Raw genomic sequence first — 23,242 nt, 5'->3', positions numbered from 1 at the left:
CGGAGCTGGAGCCGCGCCAGGGAACGGGCGGGCTGGGCACCTGCGGGAGCTTCTTCACGGAAAGGTAAGTACATATGTCAGTGCCCAGGGAGGGGCTGGAGTCACCGTCCCTGGAGGTGTTTAAAGAACGACCGACGGGACGTGGCACTTCATAGAATAGCCTGAGCTGGACGGGACCCACAAGGATCATGGAGTTCAACACCTGATCCTGCACAGGACACCCCAAGAGTCACACCATGCACCTGAGAGCATTGTCCAAACAGTTCCTGAATTCTGTCAAGCTTGCTGTGTGACCACTTCCCTGGGGAGCCTGTTCCAGTGCCCAAACACCCTCTGCGGGGAAAACCTTCTTGTAATAGCCAGCGTGAACATTCCCGGGCACAGCCTTCTGCCGTCCCCTCTGGAGCCCCACTTAGTGCCATGGTCCAGCTGACAAGGTGCTCATAGGCTGGACTCCCTGCTCTCAGAGGTGTCTTCCAGCCTAATTGATTCTGTGATTACTGCATCCGCCCTGAAAACAAAGCTTCAGTGCTCACAGCTGCCCCAAAGCCACCTGCACACGAGGAAAGGAAGCTGTGGGCAGAGGAAGACGCAGGAAAAGCTCCTGGAGTGTAATAATGTGTTAGAATAAAAGTATGCCATGTGGCCTTAAAAAAAAAAGCTTTCCTTCAGAAAACAGAAAGCTCAGCTCTGGAATAGATGACCTTTCTCTTTGTCAGTTAGATAAACAGATAAATAAATAAAAGACCCATCCAATAAGAATCATGTTCCAGAAGAACCTGCCCTACGTGGTACTGACCCAAAAGAGGAAGAGCTCCACTCTCTCTAGCCATTCAATTCTCTGTTCCTTTGTTAAGCTGGAGCTGTCAGAGGCTGAGGGAACATGTCAACCTGTTTTCTGAACTTCATGATATAACCAGGGCAGTTTAATTTTATACAACACGAGGAAAGGAAGCTGTGGGCAGAGGAAGACGCAGGAAAAGCTCCTGGAGTGTAATAATGTGTTAGAATAAAAGTATGCCATGTGGCCTTAAAAAAAAAAAGCTTTCCTTCAGAAAACAGAAAGCTCAGCTCTGGAATAGATGACCTTTCTCTTTGTCAGTTAGATAAACAGATAAATAAATAAAAGACTCATCCAATAAGAATCATGTTCCAGAAGAACCTGCCCTACGTGGTACTGACCCAAAAGAGGAAGAGCTCCACTCTCTCTAGCCATTCAATTCTCTGTTCCTTTGTTAAGCTGGAGCTGTCAGAGGCTGAGGGAACATGTCAACCTGTTTTCTGAACTTCATGATATAACCAGGGCAGTTTAATTTTATACAGTGGCAGAGCACTGGAACAGGCTGCTGAAGAAGGTCCTGGATCCTCACTCTCTGGAGACATTCCAAACCACCTGGGCACAGTCCTGTAGAACCTGCTCCAGAGGTGAGCCTGCCTCAACAGGGAGTTTGGGCTAGATGAACTCCAGAGGTCCCTTACAACCCTATCAATGCTGTGATTTGTAATTTTATGTAAGCCACTAGAAGGCAACCTAGGCTCAGTGTTCTCTAGAAATGCCAAGCTCAGCCATGCAGAGTCCCAGCAGTACAGGAGTATGTACCAGCACTGCTCTGAACCAAACTTAAAGGACTGCTTCAGTTAGAAATGAAATCTCCTTACTTATTTACATTATCCTCCATGTTCACAGGACAATACATTCCTCACATACACTTTTATTAAGCTTCTCACATTGTAATTAAACACACATTCTACATCTGACATGCTAGCAACGTTGTCAGGAGCCAACTTTTTTTCCTCCAGACACCTGTGGCAGTTGAAGTTTCATGGATTTCACACAAACGTAGCAAAACTTGTTTCCAGTTCTAAGCAGGGTGATAAAATGTTCTAACCATGTGGCAGAAGCACATAAAACACAAGAAACTTGAGTACAGCAGACAAAACAAGATGTAGGAGGACACATCTTTTAGGAGAGCTACGCTGAGCGATGACACTGTGCACCTCTCAAAACAGATTCCTGGGGCTGGGAACAGCAGTGTTGGCTTAAATACATAAGAAAAGAGTAAGATGGTATAGCAGATGTTTTCAGGGCTCAGCCTACAAGAGAAACAACATTAGGCTATAGGAGCAATTCTCTTGATGACTACGAAAGAACCACTTCTGGGGTCAGGCTTATTCTTCTATTCCATGCTTTGTTAGTGTGAATATGACACCACCACGTGTGAATGAATCTATTTGTGACTGGTCCAATGTTCAGAAGAGTGTTATCTTACCACAGTGACATCCTGTGCAAAAAACAAGCCTGAAAATGCTATGGTGACTCAACCAAACCAGCACTATGAGGCATCCTTCTTCCACCTGCATTGGTCAGAAGTTTCTGAGGTGGACATTGCACGGACACATGGGTAAGTTTTACATGTTCTATCACCTATCCACACCCGCTGGATGAGGAACACGCTCAAAAGACAGTACATTCCTACTCATGTGTGATCCTGCTATAACTTGTGTAAAGCCTGCTGAAACTGAAGTCCTTTCTTTAGCTGGGAGTGATCCTTCCTCCTTGTCCAGCCTCATGTCCAGTGTCCCTTGCAGGCAACACTCAACTGAAACAATCACAAGGGAGCGAAGTAACAAGCTTCAGTTTGGCAGCAGCAGTAGATTCATAAGGATTAAGTTGAGCAGTAATTACAGATTGAAAAGAAAATATGTATCCACAGTATCTGTACAATATAATTAACTTCTCAAAAGAGTTTTTTCATTGCTATATTTTAAAGGTTGTCTTCAAATTACAGGTAAGTCCTTTAAATGCTTGAAAGGCATAGAAATTCCCCTTCCCACACAAAATCCCAAACAATGTATTTTAGTTTCAAAAATATTTTGAACCCACAAACAAGCTTGGTATCAGTTAATTGGGTAAAATAACTACGTGCTAAATAAAAGCACATCTGGTGGAAAGAGCGCAGAGAATGTTACAAGTGTGCTTGGTTTTTCCTTGCAGCATCTGGCAGTGGGTAGCAGGACAGAAGCAGAAATCTCAGTGGGTCTCTTCCTCTGTCTGTTCTGCAATAGTTTCTGTGGCACTGGCATTGGCAGCAGAGTTGAGAACTTCTCCAAAGTCTCCTCCAGCAGGCTTGCTTCCTCCAACTTTAGACTAGAACACAGAGAGAGCCCCAACAAAGCATAGTAGTTAGTAGGCATGCCAAACATGCTTAACTGTACAAAACCAGTATGTCTGGTTTAATAACTCTCTTCCACAAAGCAGCTTTTCCAGGTCTAGGAGACCTCCACAATATTCTTGAAACAAATCTGTACATATCTGGCAGGAAACACTCAGCAGGAGATTAACACAGTAATCCTCCCTTTGACTTTGAGATACACGAAGCAGCCCTTATTCCAGGGCTGATTCCAGAGTCCAAAGGTTGATACACCCTCACTTTCAAGTGGATAAAGGTATGAAGCCTTTCAAACTAAGAAATCTTTAAGAGATTCAGAGTTAAAACTCACTACTTTATTTCTCAAGAAAGAACTTTGGACAGTTCTGAGTCTCAAGAGCAAGTCCCGAGATCTTCAAAGGAGCAGAGCAACTATGTTACTTTCTCCACGTAACATGTTTGCCTTTTCACTTCCTTCCCTCCGGGGCACATGCTCTGTGGGATTGCAGGGATGTTAATATCAATTAGTTGCAAGAGAAGAAGGCCCTTGTTGCATGCTTCTCATCTAGCCCAGTGTGCCCAGGAGAAGTCAAATCTGGTTCTCATTACACAGATTAGCTATTTTTGAAGTGAGTTTTTACCTGAAGAAGTTATTAATGGTTGTTTCTGGCACTTGAGGCTTTCAGGAGTGAAGTTAAAATTAAGGTGCAAAGACCTTTTGTCTTTTATGCCAGAAATGAGAGATGTATCCCAAGGTACATCTCCTGTGTCGGATACTAGTCCCTAGAAAGGCATGAAGTAAAAGCCTAGACAATTCTGGATACCTAGCATTAGGTATTAATTATTTTGCATACCTAAATACTAGCTGTTTGTGCAGGTTGGCTGGCTGTTAGTTCTTCTAAAGGCATCCTCCTGTATGAGGTGCAGGCAGCCCATTACCTTATTTGCAAATCATTTGGCAGAGAAACCGTTTCCACAGGACTTAAAAAGATGTTCATCCAAGCACCTCTTCAACAGTTTACCAGCAACTAAAAAATAGGCTGCCCAAAAAGACTTGAGTCTTTCCTCCACATCCACAACTGCACAATCAATAATGTTTTAGAAATTCTTACCTTAAAGTTTTCAACTTTTTCCTCAAAGGATTTGAAAGTAGGAGAATTTCTATGAAAATAAAAAAGTATCCACAGAATTAAAACCACATCTAGTTAACCTATAAACATCACAAACCAAGCAGACAGTTCCTTTTTCCCAACAGAAACAAGAGAATTGTTTGGCCTCTTTCCCCATTTTAAAGATAGCCTAAAAAATAGTTTACATCTGGATCCTTCCAAGTACTACAAAACTAAAATTCAAACATACTCGAATTGCAGGCTCACTTTCATCTTTGGCAACTAAACATTGCTAGGTCCAGCAATAGGATTCTTCCTATCAACATGGAAGGGAGAACTAGCAAGTATTTTAGGTTTAGCTTATTATTCCCAGTCTTTTCAAACATGTTTCTGGCTTAAAGCATTTGTTCAGAAAATCTTAGTCATCGCTTCTGGTTAGCCTAATACATTATTGCTGAAGAGAGTTCATCAGTTTTTTTACTTTTTACATGAAAACCAGTTCAGTTTACTTTGCTACATGTTCAATAAATAAAACATGGTTCACAGTGGCATTTTCTGCTAACATGTTACATTTAAGTGAGACTCCCCCTTGCCTTTAAGTGCCAAAGGCAGCTGTAATTACAAATAATAAGTTCTGCATACAAAAAGCAGGACAGCTTGGGATTTCCAGTGCTGAGGGCTGGTGTATAATTCATTAGGGTCAGAAGAGTGGCTTAATGCTCCAAGTAGCTGTCACTGCTACGTGCAAATCTGTGCAACACTTTTTTTGCCTTTATTCAGGATGGAAAATGCTTGCCTTCACTGGACCAGGACTAAGAATTACTCAAAAATGTATTATATAAATATTGCAGACAAGGGTGTTTTTCAGAAGAAGCCTACAGCTTCCCTTCTTGCTTTGCTTGGCATTTGTGTGGGTCAGCCACACTCAGCTGCACTCTTTTCCCTTGGGAGAGCACACAGTGACACATGTGTCAAACCAGACTCTCAGAGGGACATGGTGCCAAGAAAGTGGAGAGAAAAGGCAAGCACCCCAAATTACCAAGAGACTTTTTGTGAAACCACAGGGGTTTTCTTACTCACTTTCATTTTCAAAAACATATGCCAAGCTACTGCCTTTAAAACTTGGAATCACTTAGTACATTACACTCTAACAGACAGGGAAAAGCTGTTATAGTTTTCCAAACAGTAGGGAAATGTCACTTTCCAGATGTTTGATAACCACCTCTGTTAACCAGAAATAAAACAAATTTTACCCTATATGTTAGTACAGGAAATCCATTACAAAGCTGGGTGGGTTTTTTGCTTTTTTATAAAACTATGTAAGTTGACTTAAGTTCAATCTGACTTGATTCCACACATGAAAATAAATAAACCAAACAGCTGGATTATGCATACATTACCTCATAATAGGCATACTAATTGAATGTTGTATGGAGCGTATACTACATGCCAGCATTAAGAGAAAAGAAAGCAAAAAGTTAGTTTAAGGATTACATTGAGAAGAAATTGGCTTAGAGAGCTGACTTCTGTAAACTGTCTTTGGTAAACAGCCAGTCTTACACAGTCTTAGTAACTGCTTGGGTTTGCTTTCTTAAATTGCTTAGCCATGCACACACACGCACACAAGTACATCAGAGCAAAAGCTGGAACAACCTTTTTCTCTTTTAGAAAGATTCAAGTGCCATGCTTGTTAGTACTTGTTCTGCTTAGCTGCAACAGTCTGTCTGCTCCTTAAGTTTCTCAAGCAACAGGAGTCATGCTGCATTTACAGTTTTGGCAATAGCGAGTAGCAAACACTTGAGAGTCTTATAAATCAGCTAATCTTCCTACTGAAAAAATTATCTCTACATCCAGAAGGCTTCCCTGTACATTCAGTAAAGTTTTTTACACTCATCAATACAAATTATCTACTCATCAATCAACAAAAGCAGTCACATCAGTCAGTATTCAAGGCTGGATTTATGCTGGGAGCAGGATAAAGTCCTGTGTTCTGAAATTCATGGAGGATATCTATAACCTGCCAGTGTTGCTATAAAGTTACTGTTTGTCTAGCAAGAAAACACATCTACTAGAAGGTAACTGGATATAGATGAAGGAGCTCCTGCATAGCTTCAACACCACTACCACACACCTAATTTTGTTCCATACAGGAAATCCCTGTTTACTGCAGATACAAGCAAGCCTTATACATTAAATAATTCTTACCAAACACCACAACAGTAACTTAGGATTTTTACAAGTGATGATCTCAGGTATTCATAACTATATATGGAATGTCAAAATTTGTCTGAGCTTTATGATGCCTTTCAAGAGAATACTTTCCAGGCAGTTGCTGGGGAAGGAGAGGAGGGAAGGGAAACAACTCTCATAAAAAGTACCTCCAAAATTACAATTAGCATCTCAGCACAATCAATGGAAGATACATTCACAGAAGAAAAAAAGTTCTATGTTTATTGCAGAAAAAGTTTTAAGAGATCCTTTATGAGGGCTCATTAGTAAAATACCGTGATAGAAAAAAAGATTGGGATCCCTTAAGGCAGATGCACAACTAGGGGTTGATTTGTAGTTACAGCATACTGGGAATCAGATACATAAGGCCAGATGCTTTCCTGACACTTCAGTAATACACAGCTATGTTTCAACTATTTCCCCAAGCCCATTTCTCCTGTGTTTCATTCTTATGGATGGCCTGCCTTCCACAAGCTTTTCCAGATCACAGACAAGTTGATTGTCTTCTGGACTGTAATATATATCCTTCACTGTGATGTGGATTACTACAAGTTCTAGGCTTGCTACATGGCAGGTTTTATTACAGAGCTACACCAACACTAACTAGTTTCAGTCAGTGCTCAGCCAATTCCCCTCATGCTTGAAGAAGTTTCTCCCTGCAAGAAGTTTAAGGCTAAAGAGGATTAAATATATATATTTACAAACTGTAGAACTGCTCACACTGAAAAACAACAACCTATAGTGTATCGCAGATGTTTTAACAGGTGTCTACAAAAGTTTAGTTTCATCTCAGACATCATTTAATAGAAGAACTATTCATGTATTCATGAAGAATTTACTTGCTGCTGGACAATACACTTCTGTATACCCTCAGTATCCAGTTTGCAAAAAACCACAAGATATTACATAGTTTTATCATACAATGATATGGTTTGCAGGAGAACTGAATTAGATAAATGCAGTTGATTTTTTTTAACATAAACCACCTATTCTTCAGGTAAGCAAGAGGCACAATCAAGCCTTGAACAGCTTTATGAAGAGAACTTGTATTTCTTTCCCAAATCACAGAATGCCACAAAAAAACGCTCACTCAATGCTCATTCAACTCAGGCAGTTTGAAAGACAAGCCCTCTTTGCAATGCTCAAAAGCAAACCCCTAGCTTAAAAAAGACAATCAATAAAAGAGGCACAGGAAGCTGCTCTCCAGTCTTCCATGCATTTTGTATTGTATTAAAGTTTTCTTATCCTCTACACAATAATTTTTTTAAAGCTACTCCATTGCCTCACATTTTGAAAAGGCACAAGGAGGTATGGCAGAATCCCAGCCTAGAAAACACAGCTCAACATACACAGTAGCTAGTTACTTTGTGGTTAAATTTCCAGCTGATATGTTATGGTATTTAGGAATCCAGGATCAAAGATCAGACTTCTAAAGCAAGCAAAGAAAGTTATTCTGTAATCTCAGAGCAAGGCAAAGGTGGACTTTGCTCCATATAGGGATGCAGTGCAAGAAGGCCAAGTGCAAAGTCATGACTGCTCAGAAGCTACATCTTGGTACTACTACTTTGCACAGAATACTGACATTGCCTACAGAAGGAAGGTTAGCTTATCAAAACTTCAACAAATTCTTATAAAGAGAATAAAGGTATTAAGAAAAACCTAAGATGGAACAGAGTTCATTTTCATCATAACAAAGGGCAGAGAAAACAAATACAAAAAGGAAGCAAAAATGCACTGACATTGCTGACATTGCACCACCAGTCCCCCTTCCTCTCCATTTCAGTAGTTTCCAAAATCACAGCTCCAGCAGCTGCCTCACTCCCTTTTGCAACTCCCTATTACATCACTTTGCAGTGCCCAAATAAAGATCTGTGTGTGATGTTTGCTGCATGGAATATGTCCATGAAATAGTCCAACAGGGAAGAAATCACACCACTATAGCTGAGAAGTCCCTCAACCAAAACAATACAAGGGAAAGTGAAGCCACAATGAAGCCAATGCAAGAGTTTAAGAACAAAAATGAACCTGCATATTCAGTACAAGTTCAAGTATCAGGTCCATCAACTCTCACTTCCAGGAAAGAATTGAGGCATCTAAACGTTTCTGAAGCTCAGACTTGCCCTTGAGTAGTTCTATAACCCTCAGACCTGAATTCAGATGAATTTGGTTCTCATTAAAAACATCTTTAACATTTTGTTTCAAGTGCAACTAAGATCTTTAACAACACTAATTCTTCACACTTTTGTTTTGTTTTCTAAACACAGCTACCCCTGAATTTATACCAATACCTTGCATTTCCACCACCACCACGATTCTCCCTGAGAAGCACACCAACAGTGCAGACTTCTCTGATACTGTTAACATTCTCTCCCAGTGGCCCAGTTTCTGATAGAGTACTCAACACCCACAGGGCCACTAACTAGAGTAATTAAGACACTCCTAAGGTATTCCTGAAGTAGACCACAGCTCTGAGTCTGTGCTTCTGTGCTTGTCCTTGGTCCAGTGAAATAGTCCAATACTACTTGGGGAACACCACAGCCTTAAGGTAGAAATGTGACTCCTGTTAAGTGAGCAGCTGAGCTCTGCATCCAAAAGGAACAGAAAAGTCTTCCAAGTTCTCACTGATGCTGAAGAGGACATATTTGAGACTGGCTGCTATTCTTATACCTGATCAAACTGAGTTCTCATAGCATCCTGTGCCTCTGCCCATCTCCTCCCCTGGGACAACAGCTCCCAGTTAGCACTCCAGGAGCCAAATCCCAACATCTTTATAGAGATCCTACTGCTGTCTTTAGCTCCTTAGTGGGGGAGTACAGAAAAGATTAAGTCAGGCTCAGATAGATGGGCTGAGAGGCAATGGACAAAAGTTGTTACACAGGAATTTTAACTGCTGAAACCACTGATTATTTGCTTAGATCAAAGGTAATGTAGATAAAGTAACTAAGATACTGGCATTGCTAAAGTAATCAACTCAAGGATTGTTTCACTGGACAAACTATGAACAAAGAATGTATAAACTATTTTACATTTAGACTCTAGTAATTTAGTTAGAATCACAATGCTAAACAGCCATTGTAATAGACACAAAAAGGGGGAAATCTCTGTTCTGCCACAGCACAAACACTGTACAGACAAAGAAGGAGGAATCCTGCATGCCATTGACCTCAACACCATATTCTGTCTCCTGATAAAAAACCTTGCAGCATCATTTTAGTGGGTTTATTGCTAACAAGGAAGAGAGACTTATTAATTATTATGTATACTCAAGATTTCATGTTTTGAGATAGTTACCAGGTGAATATGAAGAAACATCTTCCCTGACATTAAAGGGGCCTCAGTTTTACCCTTACTACACTGAAGAAAAAAAGAAATTACCTTTTACAGAGAAAACTTAAATGAAAAACTGTAATGGAGACAGTCTGACTACATGCTTAGTTTGAGAAGCAATTCTTGTGTCCACCTTACCTAAAGGAATGTGAAAATGCCTGTAGTCTGCACAATGCCAGAGTAAGCATTAAAGAAAGAAATGAACTTCTGATAAATCTGAAGAAAAATCTGTAACTGTGTAGTTGTACTCAAAGCATTTTCTCACTAGACTTCATAAAGCAAGAAGTTAATGGCAGCACTTTAAAATGGCTGATTTTATTACACTACTGCCAAAGCAGCCATATTCTGTGATAATGTGTGAATTTTTATTTGCCCAATAACTGAAAAATAAGTTTAACAACAACAAATTACCTGTGGAGATGCATAATTGTATAGGTTCCAGTACTAAGAATTACATAATCAAGGAATTGTCAGCCAAGCATCTGACTGTATTGCATCCAGCAGGATTTTTGCAAGCAGCTCAAAATAGTTCTAGAAATGACTTGGCAGACTTACCTAATGTGTATGAAGGGCTGTGTCATTTGGCACAAAGTCAAAATATGTTGCATGCCAACAATATTTAAGAATTAAAAAGTGCCAATAGTCTCTTAAAAATGTAATAAAATCAAGCCACTTCTATGAGGCAGAACAGCTTACACAGAAATAAATAGACTTGGAAGGAATCAACACACAAAACAAAAACAAACAAACAAAAACCAACAACAACAACAAAAAAGAGGAAAACAACAAAACACAGTGAAATATATTAGTTGTTTAAATGTAATATTCCACAAGCTGATAAAGAGAGCAGAAATGACAGTGCTATGTGTACCCCACAGAGGCAGGCAGACAGTGCCACCTGCAATCACATCAGAAAAGTACGAGCAGCAGTGGAGGTGGCAGCACACATTGCTTCTCTTGCCTAAAACACACACCACAGAACTCCTCAGCACCAGTGAGGACATACAAGCAGATCCTGCAGTAAGTCTCTTACCTCCCCTAAAAGAGTTGCTGAAGGCTCTGGATAGATTAGCTTTTAGAAGCACTAGGTATGTTAACAGTGTAAATTTATTGCAGTGATCACCCGCGTAAATAAAAAATGCAATTACTTGGGAAAAGGTAAATAAACCTACCTGACGTCTTCAAATTTCTTGGTTATGACTGAACCAACAGAAGAAAAAGCAGCAGAAGCCTTCTGACCAGCCTGAGACAGGGTTTCTGATGTTCTCTTGTATCTGCGTTCAAAAAAACATTTAATTTTTAGGTTTTTTTAATGAACACATAAGGAAACTTTTAGGGTGTTTCTATTTGTATTAAATGCAGAGGTATACTTCAGCTTTGGAGTCATATGGAAAACCTGCTTAAGACATTATTTTGAGCCTCTGCAGTCCCTTCTGGCTACAGCATCTCTGCCAGCTCTGACCAGACCCAGTTCACCAACATGCACCTACTACCCCACCCCTAGAACAGATGCTATCTGCTATCGTAGGATTTATTAAAATACAAAATAACCTCACACAGAAAACACCCCAATCAAGAAAAAAACACTCAAAAATACAAAAGAAAACAAAACACAAATAAATAAAATTATGCACACACACACTGAAAAAGGTCTATTTTTTGTGCCAAGTGTCTAAATTCTTGCACCGCACAGTTCTGTCAATAAAATTCACCATAAAAATTTTGATGTACATCTTGTGACATTCTGTGGTTATTAACTGCAGAAGGCAGCTTGCTCTAGACCTTAAGCTAACAATTGTGTTTGGCAAGAACAATAACTGTGACTTCATACTCTTCCTGCATGGGCTCAGTTTACAATTTTTCAGGGTGGAAAAGAAGGTTATTCTCTTGGACTTAGGACAGCTTAGTATCTCAGATGTATCAGACAAAAAAAAAATGTGCTAGAATAGCCCGTATTTTGATCAATCATTCTTCTTTTGCATGAGATATGGCTTGTAGGGTTCTTCTTTTTAAAAAGTCTATGTTGATTTACCCAGAGAAGTATTAATACAACTTAACTTTATGTTATATATACTTATTTCACAAGAACAGAGTGTTTAGACATGACACAAGATCTAAACAGTTTTCACTTCAGCAGTCTAAACAATCATCACGAGCTGGTACATACGCTGTGGTTGATGTAACATCTTGCCAGCTTTTGGTTATGTTCTGCTTTAGTTCCTGTAGTGAGTTAATTCCCAGCTTTCTCTTGATTTCTGCTAGATGCTTCTCTTTGGCAGCTAGCACTTGTGAGAGCGTCTGGATTTCCTCTTCCACCTGTGGCACAAGAGTTGTTAACAAGTGGTTAACAGTTAACGAGGAATATACCCAACCATTTAACTAAGTATTTCTTTAAAGCAACTACTAGACATCAGTAATGGGAGGGCTAAAAGAGGTTTTTAACATTGCCTCACAGTCATTCCTAAATACTAAAAGGGAAATCTAACAGATACTACAAGAGCTAGCAAGAAAGTAATCTACCTGCAGCTAGCTCTGTTACTGAATATGTACAAGGAAGTTGGTAACTAAAAGACTGCATAGTTAGAAATTAGTACCTATGATATGTAAAGGTTGAAGATTAGTCAAACCCAGGACAATTGCCAAGCCTGTATTCTGCTTCCATGTCAGAAGATATACCAATGTGTGACCAGTATCAGGAAGCTCAGAGCATGTCTGTCATATACAAATTTTGTCTCCTTGCTTCAACAGAAAGGTCCTTTTGTGGCTTAAGCCAGCACCAGTAGACTGGATCAGCCACCTCTTCCCCAGAGCAGGTGTGGAAATGGTGGCAGACTGAGCAGTCAAAACCCACACACAGAACACCTGCTCTGGAACTAGAAAACTATATTGTTTGTGTGCTTCCTTCTTTACTCAGATGGTCACTTAAGCCTCTCCTGGAAACATGACCAGAGATGTCAGCACAGTTCTACAATGCCATTCTGTGAGCTTTATAGAAGTGACAGAGGCACTAAGGCCATGCATATAAAGGCAAGGGCATCCCTCCCATCCTACTTCGTCGCCCAGGCAAGATCACCCCAGTTTAGAGCAGCAGGCTGCCCACTCATTTAAGCTCCTTACAGGAGTACAGCTCCTTACTGTACTCCTTACAGTATCTTCAATGCACCTCTGTTTTGGATATCTGCCTGAAGTCCAGCATGACATATCCTAGCAGGACCAGACCACCCTCACTATCTTTGGCATGAAATGATACTCAGGACTGCCAAATACAAGAATGTATTAAATATGCTTAATTTAAAACTAACCTTTGTTTGCTAACCTTAGGCCTAAGCTAGTGTCTTTCATAAGGGTCCTAAAGTCCCATAGAGCTACTAAAGAAAAAAGACTGACTGCTTAATAAAGCTTGACTTTGGCATGTATCAGGCTTGAATATTTGCCTGTCTGCTCTTCAAAGAATGCTACTTTTTCTCACTCTTAAAAATATTCTGTTATGGACAAGACCAGTAACGTGGTTAGACATTAGCAATACAGTGCTTACACAGATACTACTACAAAGCATTCTTCATGAAGGAAACAGCTTTAGCTACTCCACACCAGTTGAGACAATACTTGGGTTTTGGCTTCCAGCCATGTTCTTTTTGCTGATTTACCCCCTTCTCACTCGAGGAAAAAAAAAGGGTTAGGTATTTATGTATCTTAGTTTAAAATCTGTGTATTCAGCACTTCCAGCTTAATTCCCCATCACAGAACTGGCTGTTCTTTTCTCCTTGACACCCTTCCTTCCTATCTGTGCAATGCCCAGGAGTGCCAGCTTTAGACGCTCACAGAATAACTATGCAAAGCATTAACTGTATGTTTAAAGACAACATTATTCCAGATTTTCATTATCAAAATAAGTTTAAGAGCTATTTGCAAAAGAATTACCTTGGCAAGCTCTTTTCTTAGCTCATCCCGTTCTTCTTCTGAGAGTGTTTCTGCCATACTGACTGTAGCAGCAGCATCCTCTCCAACCTCAGGTATAGAGTCACTCCTCAGCAGCCCTTCAGATTAATAAAAAGCATTAAAAGCGAGATTACCACAAGACTGCCAAACAGCAGCTAACATTAGCACACAGCTCTTTTGTCCCAGCGCACAAAAAAACTGATGGAGAGAACATCAAAGTCATGCTCCCCAAGTACAGGAAGGAAACCAAAGGCATTTTATATTTCATTCTATCAAGCTGTATTAAAGCTCAATATAATGGAAGCTGCTGCTGTAATAGGAGACTGGAAACCTGTTGAGAACAACACATCCCACTGGTCTGTGAGAGAAACCAAGATGCAGAACGCTATGTCCTGACCAGTGTTTCCTGACCTTGCCCAGGAGTCTGTGCGCACTCTGGTCTCTCATTCATCTGGCACAGAAACTCTGGAATTGCTGGAGATGCTCAAGGCCAATGCAGGGGCTCCCTCCCTTACTACTCTCTGGATCAGATTATAAAGTGCACACTGGGTGCAGCCACAAACAAGGTTAACAACCCTGGAGAAAACTACTGCACTGCAAGTATGAAGCCTGTACCCTGCTTGATCTCTCTGTCCCTAGTAACTGGGACCACAGTGCCTAGAAGGTTGCAGGTATCATGGAACTGGAAGTAGGCTGCTGGTTTGCACCTGGACCTCAAGACAGATGGGAAGTCCAGAGACAGAGCTTGGGAATGAAAGGCTGTTGCTTCAAAGCAGGAGAGTACTGAGAAGGGATTGATAAGAATGTGCATCCACTCAAACTGCTACCTCTTCTAAATCCAGAAACCAAAACTCTGCCTAATTTTCCTACATAAACCACAAACATCCCCATGGTCTTGCTCAGCTTTTGCTTTCACAGCTTCAGGGCAAGGAAGGAGGATGATATTATTTGTATTACTACAATGCAATTAACTGTAATGATTCATTTTTTTTACTCCTTAGTGTAGTAAGACCATTTTAAACACCTTTTATGCAACAAAATATTTCCCATTTTGAGTCTTTGTAGCTGACACTTAAAGTTTGCCAAAATCAAGGAATTCTGTTCTAATTGCAGAGAGACCAGTTTGCAGGGAGACTGCACGCTGGAATAGTTGTGGATTCCCAGAAATAATTCTCTATTCAAGACGTAAAACAGCCTTACAGATAATAAAAAAAAGAAGGCAAATAAAAATCTTAAAATACAAGAGGAAAGAGATCAGGATTGTCTATTAATAAGGAGTGAGGAAGAGTGTGTGTATGTATACATATATGTGTGTGTGTGTATATACATACATACATATGTGTGTGTGTATATGCACATAAATATATAATTGATCTAAATTGAAGAGGCATTAAGTAACATTTCCTATTACTCACTATAGAAATTAACCATCCAGCCAATAAAATTCCATTCTGATTTCAGCAGCTTCTGATGGCACTCCATGCTATCCTTTGGGAATCAAAAACTCATTAATCACCACTACGATTTTGCTGTGAGGTTTCATATCAAACAGCTACATCACAATCAACTGAAAAATCGGGGAAAAAAGATTCTGTGAGTCTCTAACTAGTTGTACACATTCTACGAAACATGCTCCTAGCCGCTGTCAAACCAAACAAAGAAACCTTGTTCTTGGATCAAATTACTGAACACAGGTAAAACTCAATTCCACAAATTCTTTCCAAAATGGTATGTTGTCTGTCTGTATCTGTGTCCAAAACACTTGTCCTCTAGAAGCACACTGCTACATGGACAGGACTTTTGTGTTACTACCAAGTGCACTGAGAAGGAAGCCTACAGGAAGAAAATTAAACCTAATTCTGCATTTATTCTTGAGATCTGTGCCACATTTTCCCAGAGATTTACATGTGTCTTCTACACAAACATAATGTAGGTCCTGTGGGTTTCCCAATACACTGTTTTCTGTCAAAAATCTAGGGCAGTGAGAACTTCAAAGTCTAATGTCCAAACCAAAGCACAGCACTATGGCACCTAAAACAAAGAATTATGTCTCACAGATAACTTTTGTTTTATGCATCAACATATTTCCTTAACAGTTAAGAATGCCACACCTTTTTGTTAAATTGCTATTTAACCTATTAATTACATAAACCTACCCTGAAGGAAAACAATTTGAACTCCATTTCTCCTCCACACCCTACACCCCCTCAGTGTGTTCTAGTGTGACTCCTGACCTTGCTCTCACCTGCAGCCCTTCAGGGACCACCTGCTTGCCATCACAAAGCCATTTCAGAAAGTTTGCAAGTACCAAAACCACCCTGACTCCAAGAGCATTAGCACAACCAGCTGAAAGTCTGTTCAATCTGATTATGAGGAGTCATCTGGATTAAATCACCAAAAATAGATCAAGTGAATCAACCAGTAAGAAAACATGCCAGATTGTCTCCTGCAGCAACAGCTTCCATTTGGGGAATGTAGCTTCTCTTTGGAAAACTCATTTTTAAGACTGTTCTGCTTCTTGGCTACCAAATAGAATTTAAGGCACAATGCTAAGAAGCAAGGGAATGATCTCTCCTCCCCTTCACATTCCTAGAGTTGTTAGGGAAACAGGAAATCACTGCTATTCAGAGGCCTCCATACCTCACCCTGCACAAGTGACCATGCCTTCCTCTTCTTGCCTTCAGAGCCCCTCCCATTTATGACTTTTTTGAGCTCTGCATGAAGCATACTGACACCTTCCCATCAATCTTCACTCTGGCACCTCTGCTCTCTCTCCTGTCCCCGCTCATCCCTCTGTTCCCTTTGCTCCCATTCTCCAGTTCAATACCTGCAGGACACAGGGATCATCAATGCTATGGGCTAGACTGTGCTGAGCCATCTGGCCAAGGAGCAGTTTTCTGCACAGCTAACAACCCACAGACCTCCACAATGGTGTGCCTACAATCCAAATGTATCCCATAAACTAGGGCTGACAGCCAGTAAGATCCTGGCTTTGAAAAAACTTCATAAGGAAATGTGTACAGCCCACCTTAAATCTCTCTATGGGGCAAGAAACCAGGAAATCAGCAATCAGCCAACAGATGGAAATGCTTTGGCTCAAACTACTGCTAAGAGAGCACTTCTCATTTGTGGTCTTTTTTGCCAACAGAACCTGTTGCTATTATTATTTTATATTGCTATGTAAAATTATTATTATGGCTTTCAACTTGTTACCTTTCGTTATGTTAGTTCTCTTGCATCATTAGATTGAGAAGGACTTAAAATTCAGTCATTTGGTACTCTGTTACAACCAAGTTTAACTGAGCATTTCGTGTCTCAAACAGAATTTAAAAAATCTGTTTGGGAAGAAAAAATCATAAAGACTTAGTAAGAGAAAAACTTACCCAGCTTTAAGGTCAGTTTTTAGGTATGTATTTCTAAGATTAACATATTTTCCCAGCAGTTTATTAGATCTACTTAAATGAACCAAATATAGACATGAGCAAGTTAGTTGATTAGGACTGCATGGATCACATTCAGGGAAATGGCATTTAAGTCCCTATTATTCTGCCAGAGTAGGCAAAGCATAAGAGTAATTCAATTAACACTCAGTTTTTCTGATTTGGGGTTTGGCCAGTTTCAATCCAAGTTCATGCTCCATTTTGACCAGAAGTCCCTACCTCCCCAACCTGGATTCAGAGATCAGCAGCAAAGAGGAGCAATTTTAAGTACTTTTCATTTTGGATGAGCAGCCTCGGGGTGGGGGTGGGTTAACCTCCACAAAGCTTTTTTTTACACTGACATGTTCTGCATGTGACACTCAGAATGAGCATTGTGGTTATCACTATACAGTTGGCAAAGCTAAAGAAAAAAGGTGCTTGTTATAGTTCAGGAGAACAAGCTGTTGCAAAGTTGTTACAAGACCACTCTAACATTTGAGTAACATACTGTACTGCAGAGCATATTTACTCTGCAGTATATAAGAAAGATCAGATTTAAGTGCTTCCCATTTATCTCAGTGAAGAAGCCAAAGGGAGACATATTTCTTCAACCTGGGAGAGAAAATTCTTGGGCTTCTCCCAAATGCTGATTAGATATTCATTCAAAGCAAATGAAAAAGGAAATAAAGCCCAGAAAAGGCAGTGGTAGTGGTCATCATCACCTGACACTGAGAGCTGCTTCCCCTCTCCTTTAGAAGAGCTGGGAGAAGCAGTAATTGCAGAAGTGAATGCTGACCACTGTTTCCCAGTAGCCCCTGGCTCATCAAGTTCACAGAGAGGGTTGTTATAGTTCACAAAGAGATTCCCCAAGGGATGCATGTTTCTTTAAAATTTTAAGTAACAATCCCGTTAAAAAAAAGTTAATACCTGTGTAAGCCCCTTTTGCTTTGCCACACCTGAAGTAAGTCTAAGCTTTCTATATTTAAAATTACTTTGGAAGATTACATCTGGCAGCAAGGAATGGAAAGGAATGACGACAGTAAAACCAGACTAGGATGTGTTGGGAGGCACAGCTATAGGTGCTCTGTACAACAGGCTACCAGCAAGAAACTCATAGGGTTAAGCACTAAATGGACGCCCCTGCAGCACAGCACAGGGCAATCCCAGTGCAGTTCCTATCTGCAGGTGGAAGGTTTGCAGCATTCTAAATGCTAGGTGGAATGGAATAAAAGTTTTAGAGGGCATTTTCGTTAATCAGTGAGATTTTCAGTATTAAGGTAAAAGCAGATTTTAGACTATCCAGAGCTCTGAAGTCCTACTAAAAATGCAATTTCTACCTCTTCCCCCCAAAAATCTAACAGTCAAACTAGGCAAATTATTCCAATCTTGCAGAAGTTTTGTTCCTAATTGTTCTTGCCACTTCATTTTCCCTCAAACTGCCTTTCTGCTGAATAAATAACAAATAATGTAAAGCTGGTAAATGTTTAACACATAAGATATTAGCTACATGACACACTGAAGCTAACACGCTCCAAGAATTAACAGGAGGCCAACTTTTATAGATTTGTAATTTGAGAAGTTTTACAGGTATTAAATTGCTAAGCATTTCATGTAGAGATTTTAAGGAAGGAAGAGAAGGAAGTTACCAGACTTCGCCAGTATAGGTGATCCAGGTGGAGACAGGTTTATGCCAGGCGACAAGTAAAGATAATTTCTGTTCACTCCAGCATTGAAATCAAAGGGTGACTTGTAATCCTCATACAGATCCATGCCAGACCCACACAGTTCAGTGCGTGCAGCCATCCTCCTCTTCCACTGAAGCATTCATCTTCGCTCTCTGGGGCGACCCAGACAGCCGCATTCAGAAACCCTCCATTCCTCCACATGACACTCCCTGTGCCTCCTCGGAGAATTCAGCTCTGCTACACATGATAGAGCTGTCTAGCAAGAGATTTCTTAGCCATCCTGGAGCTGATGCTGTTTACATGGCACAATGCTAAGTTCCTGTAAATTTATAACTGAGGCTGGACTTAAACAGACCGTTCCTTTAACAAACATTCACAGTGCACCACTCATGGCTTCTGGAACAGCCTTGGTCCTCTGCAGAACTGCATCAACGGTGTTCAATCGTTTAAATAAAAAAGGTCAGCTGACTGCAGCTACACCAGGATATCCTTAATCTTCTAGGACACAAAAGGATTACCAGCCATAATCTATCCTATATACCATCTGTGATGGACTTTTTCCTCTGATTAATGGAAAATTCTGTGTGCATAGCTATTTCTCCAGCTGCTTCCATCAGTGTAATAACCACTAGTGAGAACTCAGTCTCTGCTGCCCAGGTATCACACCCTAGTGCAAGCTGAGAATAGGAGAGAGCAGCACTCCTCTCTGAAAGCTGGCCTATAAACACCACGTAGGTTTATTGATGAACCTTCTAGTGTGCATTATGACTTTTGCTCGTGAGGCTAAACATATCTAGGTCTGAGGGGGTTTTGTTTGGGGGAGGAGATTGTTAAATATTTATGAAATACACTGTCCTATGGTCTTGGTGCTCCAACCAGCATTGTTTAGAGCAGCCAGTAACAGCAGTAATGCCTTGCCTGAAATGTATTTATGTTTTGACACACACACCATAAAGAAAGATCAACTTACATAAGCCATCTGACTTCATGCCAGGCCTTTAAGATTCAACTCTGGGAAGCAGAAATGCTTCTTACCTAAAAGAGGCACTCAGCACAGTTTTGCAGCACTTCACTACATTGTTTTATTTTTATTTCAAGGTTAGTCTCTTTCACTGAAAACACAAGGCTATTAGCAATGTAGATCACCTTTAGAGCGGAGCAACAATTTCCTCCCAAACCCCACACCTTCACCTGGGATCCTCACTGCAGCCTGCACACAAAGGAGCATAATCAAATGGGAGTTAATCTTTTCCTGCACAGCAAGGACAGAGATGATCAGGCATTATTCCAGAGAAGTGAAGGAGCCTTGCAGCACTCCGAAGTCAAGTCCAAGGCAAAGTAATCCCAGGGCATATGAGAAGAAAGCACACCCCTTCTGGAATTTTAACTTCCCATTTCCACTGCAGTCAGTCAATTGCCACAGGAACAGACCTTCCAGCTAATTAAAAAGCAGATCCTTCAGGCTAAAGACCTACATTCACTTCTGCAGGCGCAGAGTACCTGCAGGCTCATAACAATGAGAGTGCTGGAGCCTGAAACACAGGTCTCTGCTATTTTCTAAACCCACTGAAAAGAAGAAAATAGAATGCCCCCCTGCATTTCTGACACATGGCTGTAACATCTGCTAGAAATACTGCAAAGTTCATCTGGTAAAGGTCAAAGCTTTGGTCACAGATTGTAGTTATAGCATCCAGAGGCAGCAGAGAACTGTGACACAGCTACAGTAATAATATACTCTATTAACCAAGTTTGTTAATATGAACAGCTACAGACTGCTTTGCAGCTTTCCCGTGTATAACTCAGCAGTCAGGGGCTGCCTTCTGTGCAAAAGGCTCAGGCAGCAGTTGTGCTAACTGGGTTAGGCAAAATTACAAGTTATCAGATGTGGCACACAAAGAACTGGGTGTTTTCTACCATCACCCTCCCAACAGAGAGAGAGAGAGAGAGAGAGAGAGAAGGGGAGGCTACATCCTAGGACTTTTTCCTGACCCTAGATAATCACTCACTTTAACACTGGTCAGTGCTAGCTGGCTACAACTGCAAGTAGCTATTCTAGGAAAAAGAACCCCTTATGAAAATCTGTTGATCCCTGCTAACAATCAAGAATACCATTTCCTAGGCATTTTCTGGAGGAAACATTACATTCTTGTTTTTACAGGAAATTCCCTACATTCAGATTTACCCATTACCAACCATTCAAAAAAATCTGGTACTCCTCCTATATCTTTATAGTGCATAAGTTGGTTCCATGTCCCTAGAGACATCTGGATTGCCAGTCTCAACCACTGACCTGGTCTGCCACCCCTACTGACAGAAATCTTTATGGGCCAAACTCTTCAACACATCTTCAGTGTAGTCAGAGACACATACAAGATGTGGCCCACTGCTGGAACATACACTTGGCTTACAGTGAAGATTTGCTGAATTGCAAATCTGAGAGGCTGAATTCTGCTTTTGTTTCTCCTTATGCATAGCCTGAGCACAAGCCCAGAAGTCACCCAAAACAATCTCTAGTTTTTAGAAATATTACAGAAATATTACTGTTCTAAGGTCACTGCCAAGAGAGGGACACCATGCAAGTGCTCCTAACGTCAAGTTCCTCTCTTTGCTCAATTATAGTGGCCATACAGATGGGTTGCTACAGCACCTACCAAACACATCACCTAAGCAGCCTCCTGCTCTCTTACTTGCTGGAGTTTACAGGAGTGTTGCTCCTCACTTTTCTCAGGTACAAATCCTACCTGTTGATGAAGGAAGCTGTTTTGCTGAACAAACTCCTTCCTCATCACTTAGGGAAATTTGATGGTCTTCAAACTGAAGTATAAGTCAATCTCTCTGTAGAGAGAAAGGACTGCAGTCCACCCTTCCAAATCTAGTGTAGGACAACTTCTAGGCTGTCATTCCTAACTCATCCACTTTAGGGAAGACAATCTCTAGTTTTAAGAGATCCCCTGCCAGCCATCACAATCATTTTATCTGCCTCTTCCCCAGAAGTTCCTTAGCATATCCAGGGATTCAGGGCAGAGGAAGGCAGCACTCCCCCATACTGCCCAGAGCCAGTCTAAAGAAGATAGTTTCTTGCTTGCTGCATTTGGAGGAGGAATGAATCCCTCTCCAAGGGATTTTTTCTAAATTCAAGTGATGGCCTAAGGAAACAAAGCAGAATGGGGATGACAAACAGCAGCTGCACAGAACTGAAAAGCAAGGTTTTTCTCTGCAGTGTGAAGCCTTCTGACCAGTTTAGTAGCTCTTGACAGTCACAGCAATCGAGAATTCTGTACACTATGAAAACAGGCACATTATGAGGCCTTTCTAAAGGGCCATCCCATGACCAAAATATCCTGCTGGATGGGCTTCCTCTCCTTCACAATAATTCAGAGCATTTGCAGCTGGCTGGAGGTGGAACTGAGGCTGTAGAGCCATACCCTAATAGATGGATACTGCCTTCCCAGGGCAAGACACACACATTTCAGTGCTGAAGTTTAAGTTTAGGCTTCTGTTACATGGCTTAGAGCAATTAACCATGAATCCTCGAGTATCTCTGTTCTTTGCCCTGCACTGCAAATTCAGTTTTACTGTGTACCTTGGTTGTTACTGCAGATACCAGCTGCAAGGCAGCACCTGAAATGATCTTGGAGCCTAAGGAAGGAGCTGTTCCAGAGCCAAGTAGCAGTGGATTTTTACTTACTATGCAAGAGATTAAAACCGAAGATTTTGCCATTCCAGAACAAGCATTCCTTTCCCCTTAACACCTCAGGATAACTTAGAGGTTAGTACTTAAGTCATCTATGGCATTTTAGAAGCTGGTGTCTGACAGACTGGCACAAAGGTAGACACCTTCTGTCTAGGACACTTGAACCAATCACTGACAAGTTCAACTGAATGTCACAAAGTGTCTCAGGAAGGCTTGGCAAGCCTCAGCACAGCATTACCATCACAATTCCTACCATTAACCATGTTGTAATCTCCTCTTAAGGTTACAGAGGTGTAATCTCCTGCTAAGGTGTACAGAGGTGTAATCTCCTGTTGCAGAGTGTACTTAAAGCCTTCCCAGGTAACTATTTAGCATTAACAGTCAGTACAGATTGTGCACCTGATGAATCATAAGAAAGGGAACTCCCTCCACTGCTAGAAAAGCTGTTAAGTTTGAGCAAACACCGTTCACCAGATATTTGCCTGCTTAGTCTCAGGCGTGGTTCTTTCTTCAGCTAGCACCTGCTACCCAGCTCTGCAGCTTCTACCTTAACCTAAGGCTCTAGCAACAATTTAAGCAATGCAATATAGTATTGAAGCACTTCTACCCTGATGGCAGCTGAGCAAGGATAGGATATTATGGTAGCCTTGTGGAGAAGCTGCTTTTCCCACATATAGATCTAGCAGAACAA

General features: G+C 40.9%; 1 protein-coding gene across 3 annotated transcripts in view; it reads right to left on the bottom strand.

The window, feature by feature from the left end:
• Positions 1–1,692: 1,692 nt before the first annotated feature.
• Positions 1,693–23,242, bottom strand: part of TPD52 (tumor protein D52) — a 22,976-nt gene continuing 1,426 nt past the window's right edge. The window contains exons 1-7 of one of the 3 annotated variants that reach the window (XM_005426751.2): positions 18,819–18,996; positions 13,736–13,851; positions 11,982–12,130; positions 10,987–11,088; positions 5,659–5,700; positions 4,262–4,310; positions 1,693–3,148 (exon numbers count right to left, since the gene is read on the bottom strand). In XM_005426751.2, coding sequence (XP_005426808.1) covers positions 3,032–3,148; positions 4,262–4,310; positions 5,659–5,700; positions 10,987–11,088; positions 11,982–12,130; positions 13,736–13,851; positions 18,819–18,996 — 753 coding nt within the window. In that variant the 3' untranslated portion in view covers positions 1,693–3,031. Of the gene's footprint in view, positions 3,149–4,261; positions 4,311–5,658; positions 5,701–10,986; positions 11,089–11,981; positions 12,131–13,735; positions 13,852–18,818; positions 19,284–23,242 lie in introns of those variants that run through there. The other 2 variants (XM_031061705.1, XM_005426752.2) reach the window with 2 other exon arrangements.

This window comes from Geospiza fortis, unplaced genomic scaffold (assembly GCF_000277835.1).
Source record: "Geospiza fortis unplaced genomic scaffold, GeoFor_1.0 scaffold25, whole genome shotgun sequence".
Lineage (NCBI taxonomy): Eukaryota > Metazoa > Chordata > Aves > Passeriformes > Thraupidae > Geospiza > Geospiza fortis.
This window is presented reverse-complemented; position numbering and strand designations above follow the sequence as displayed.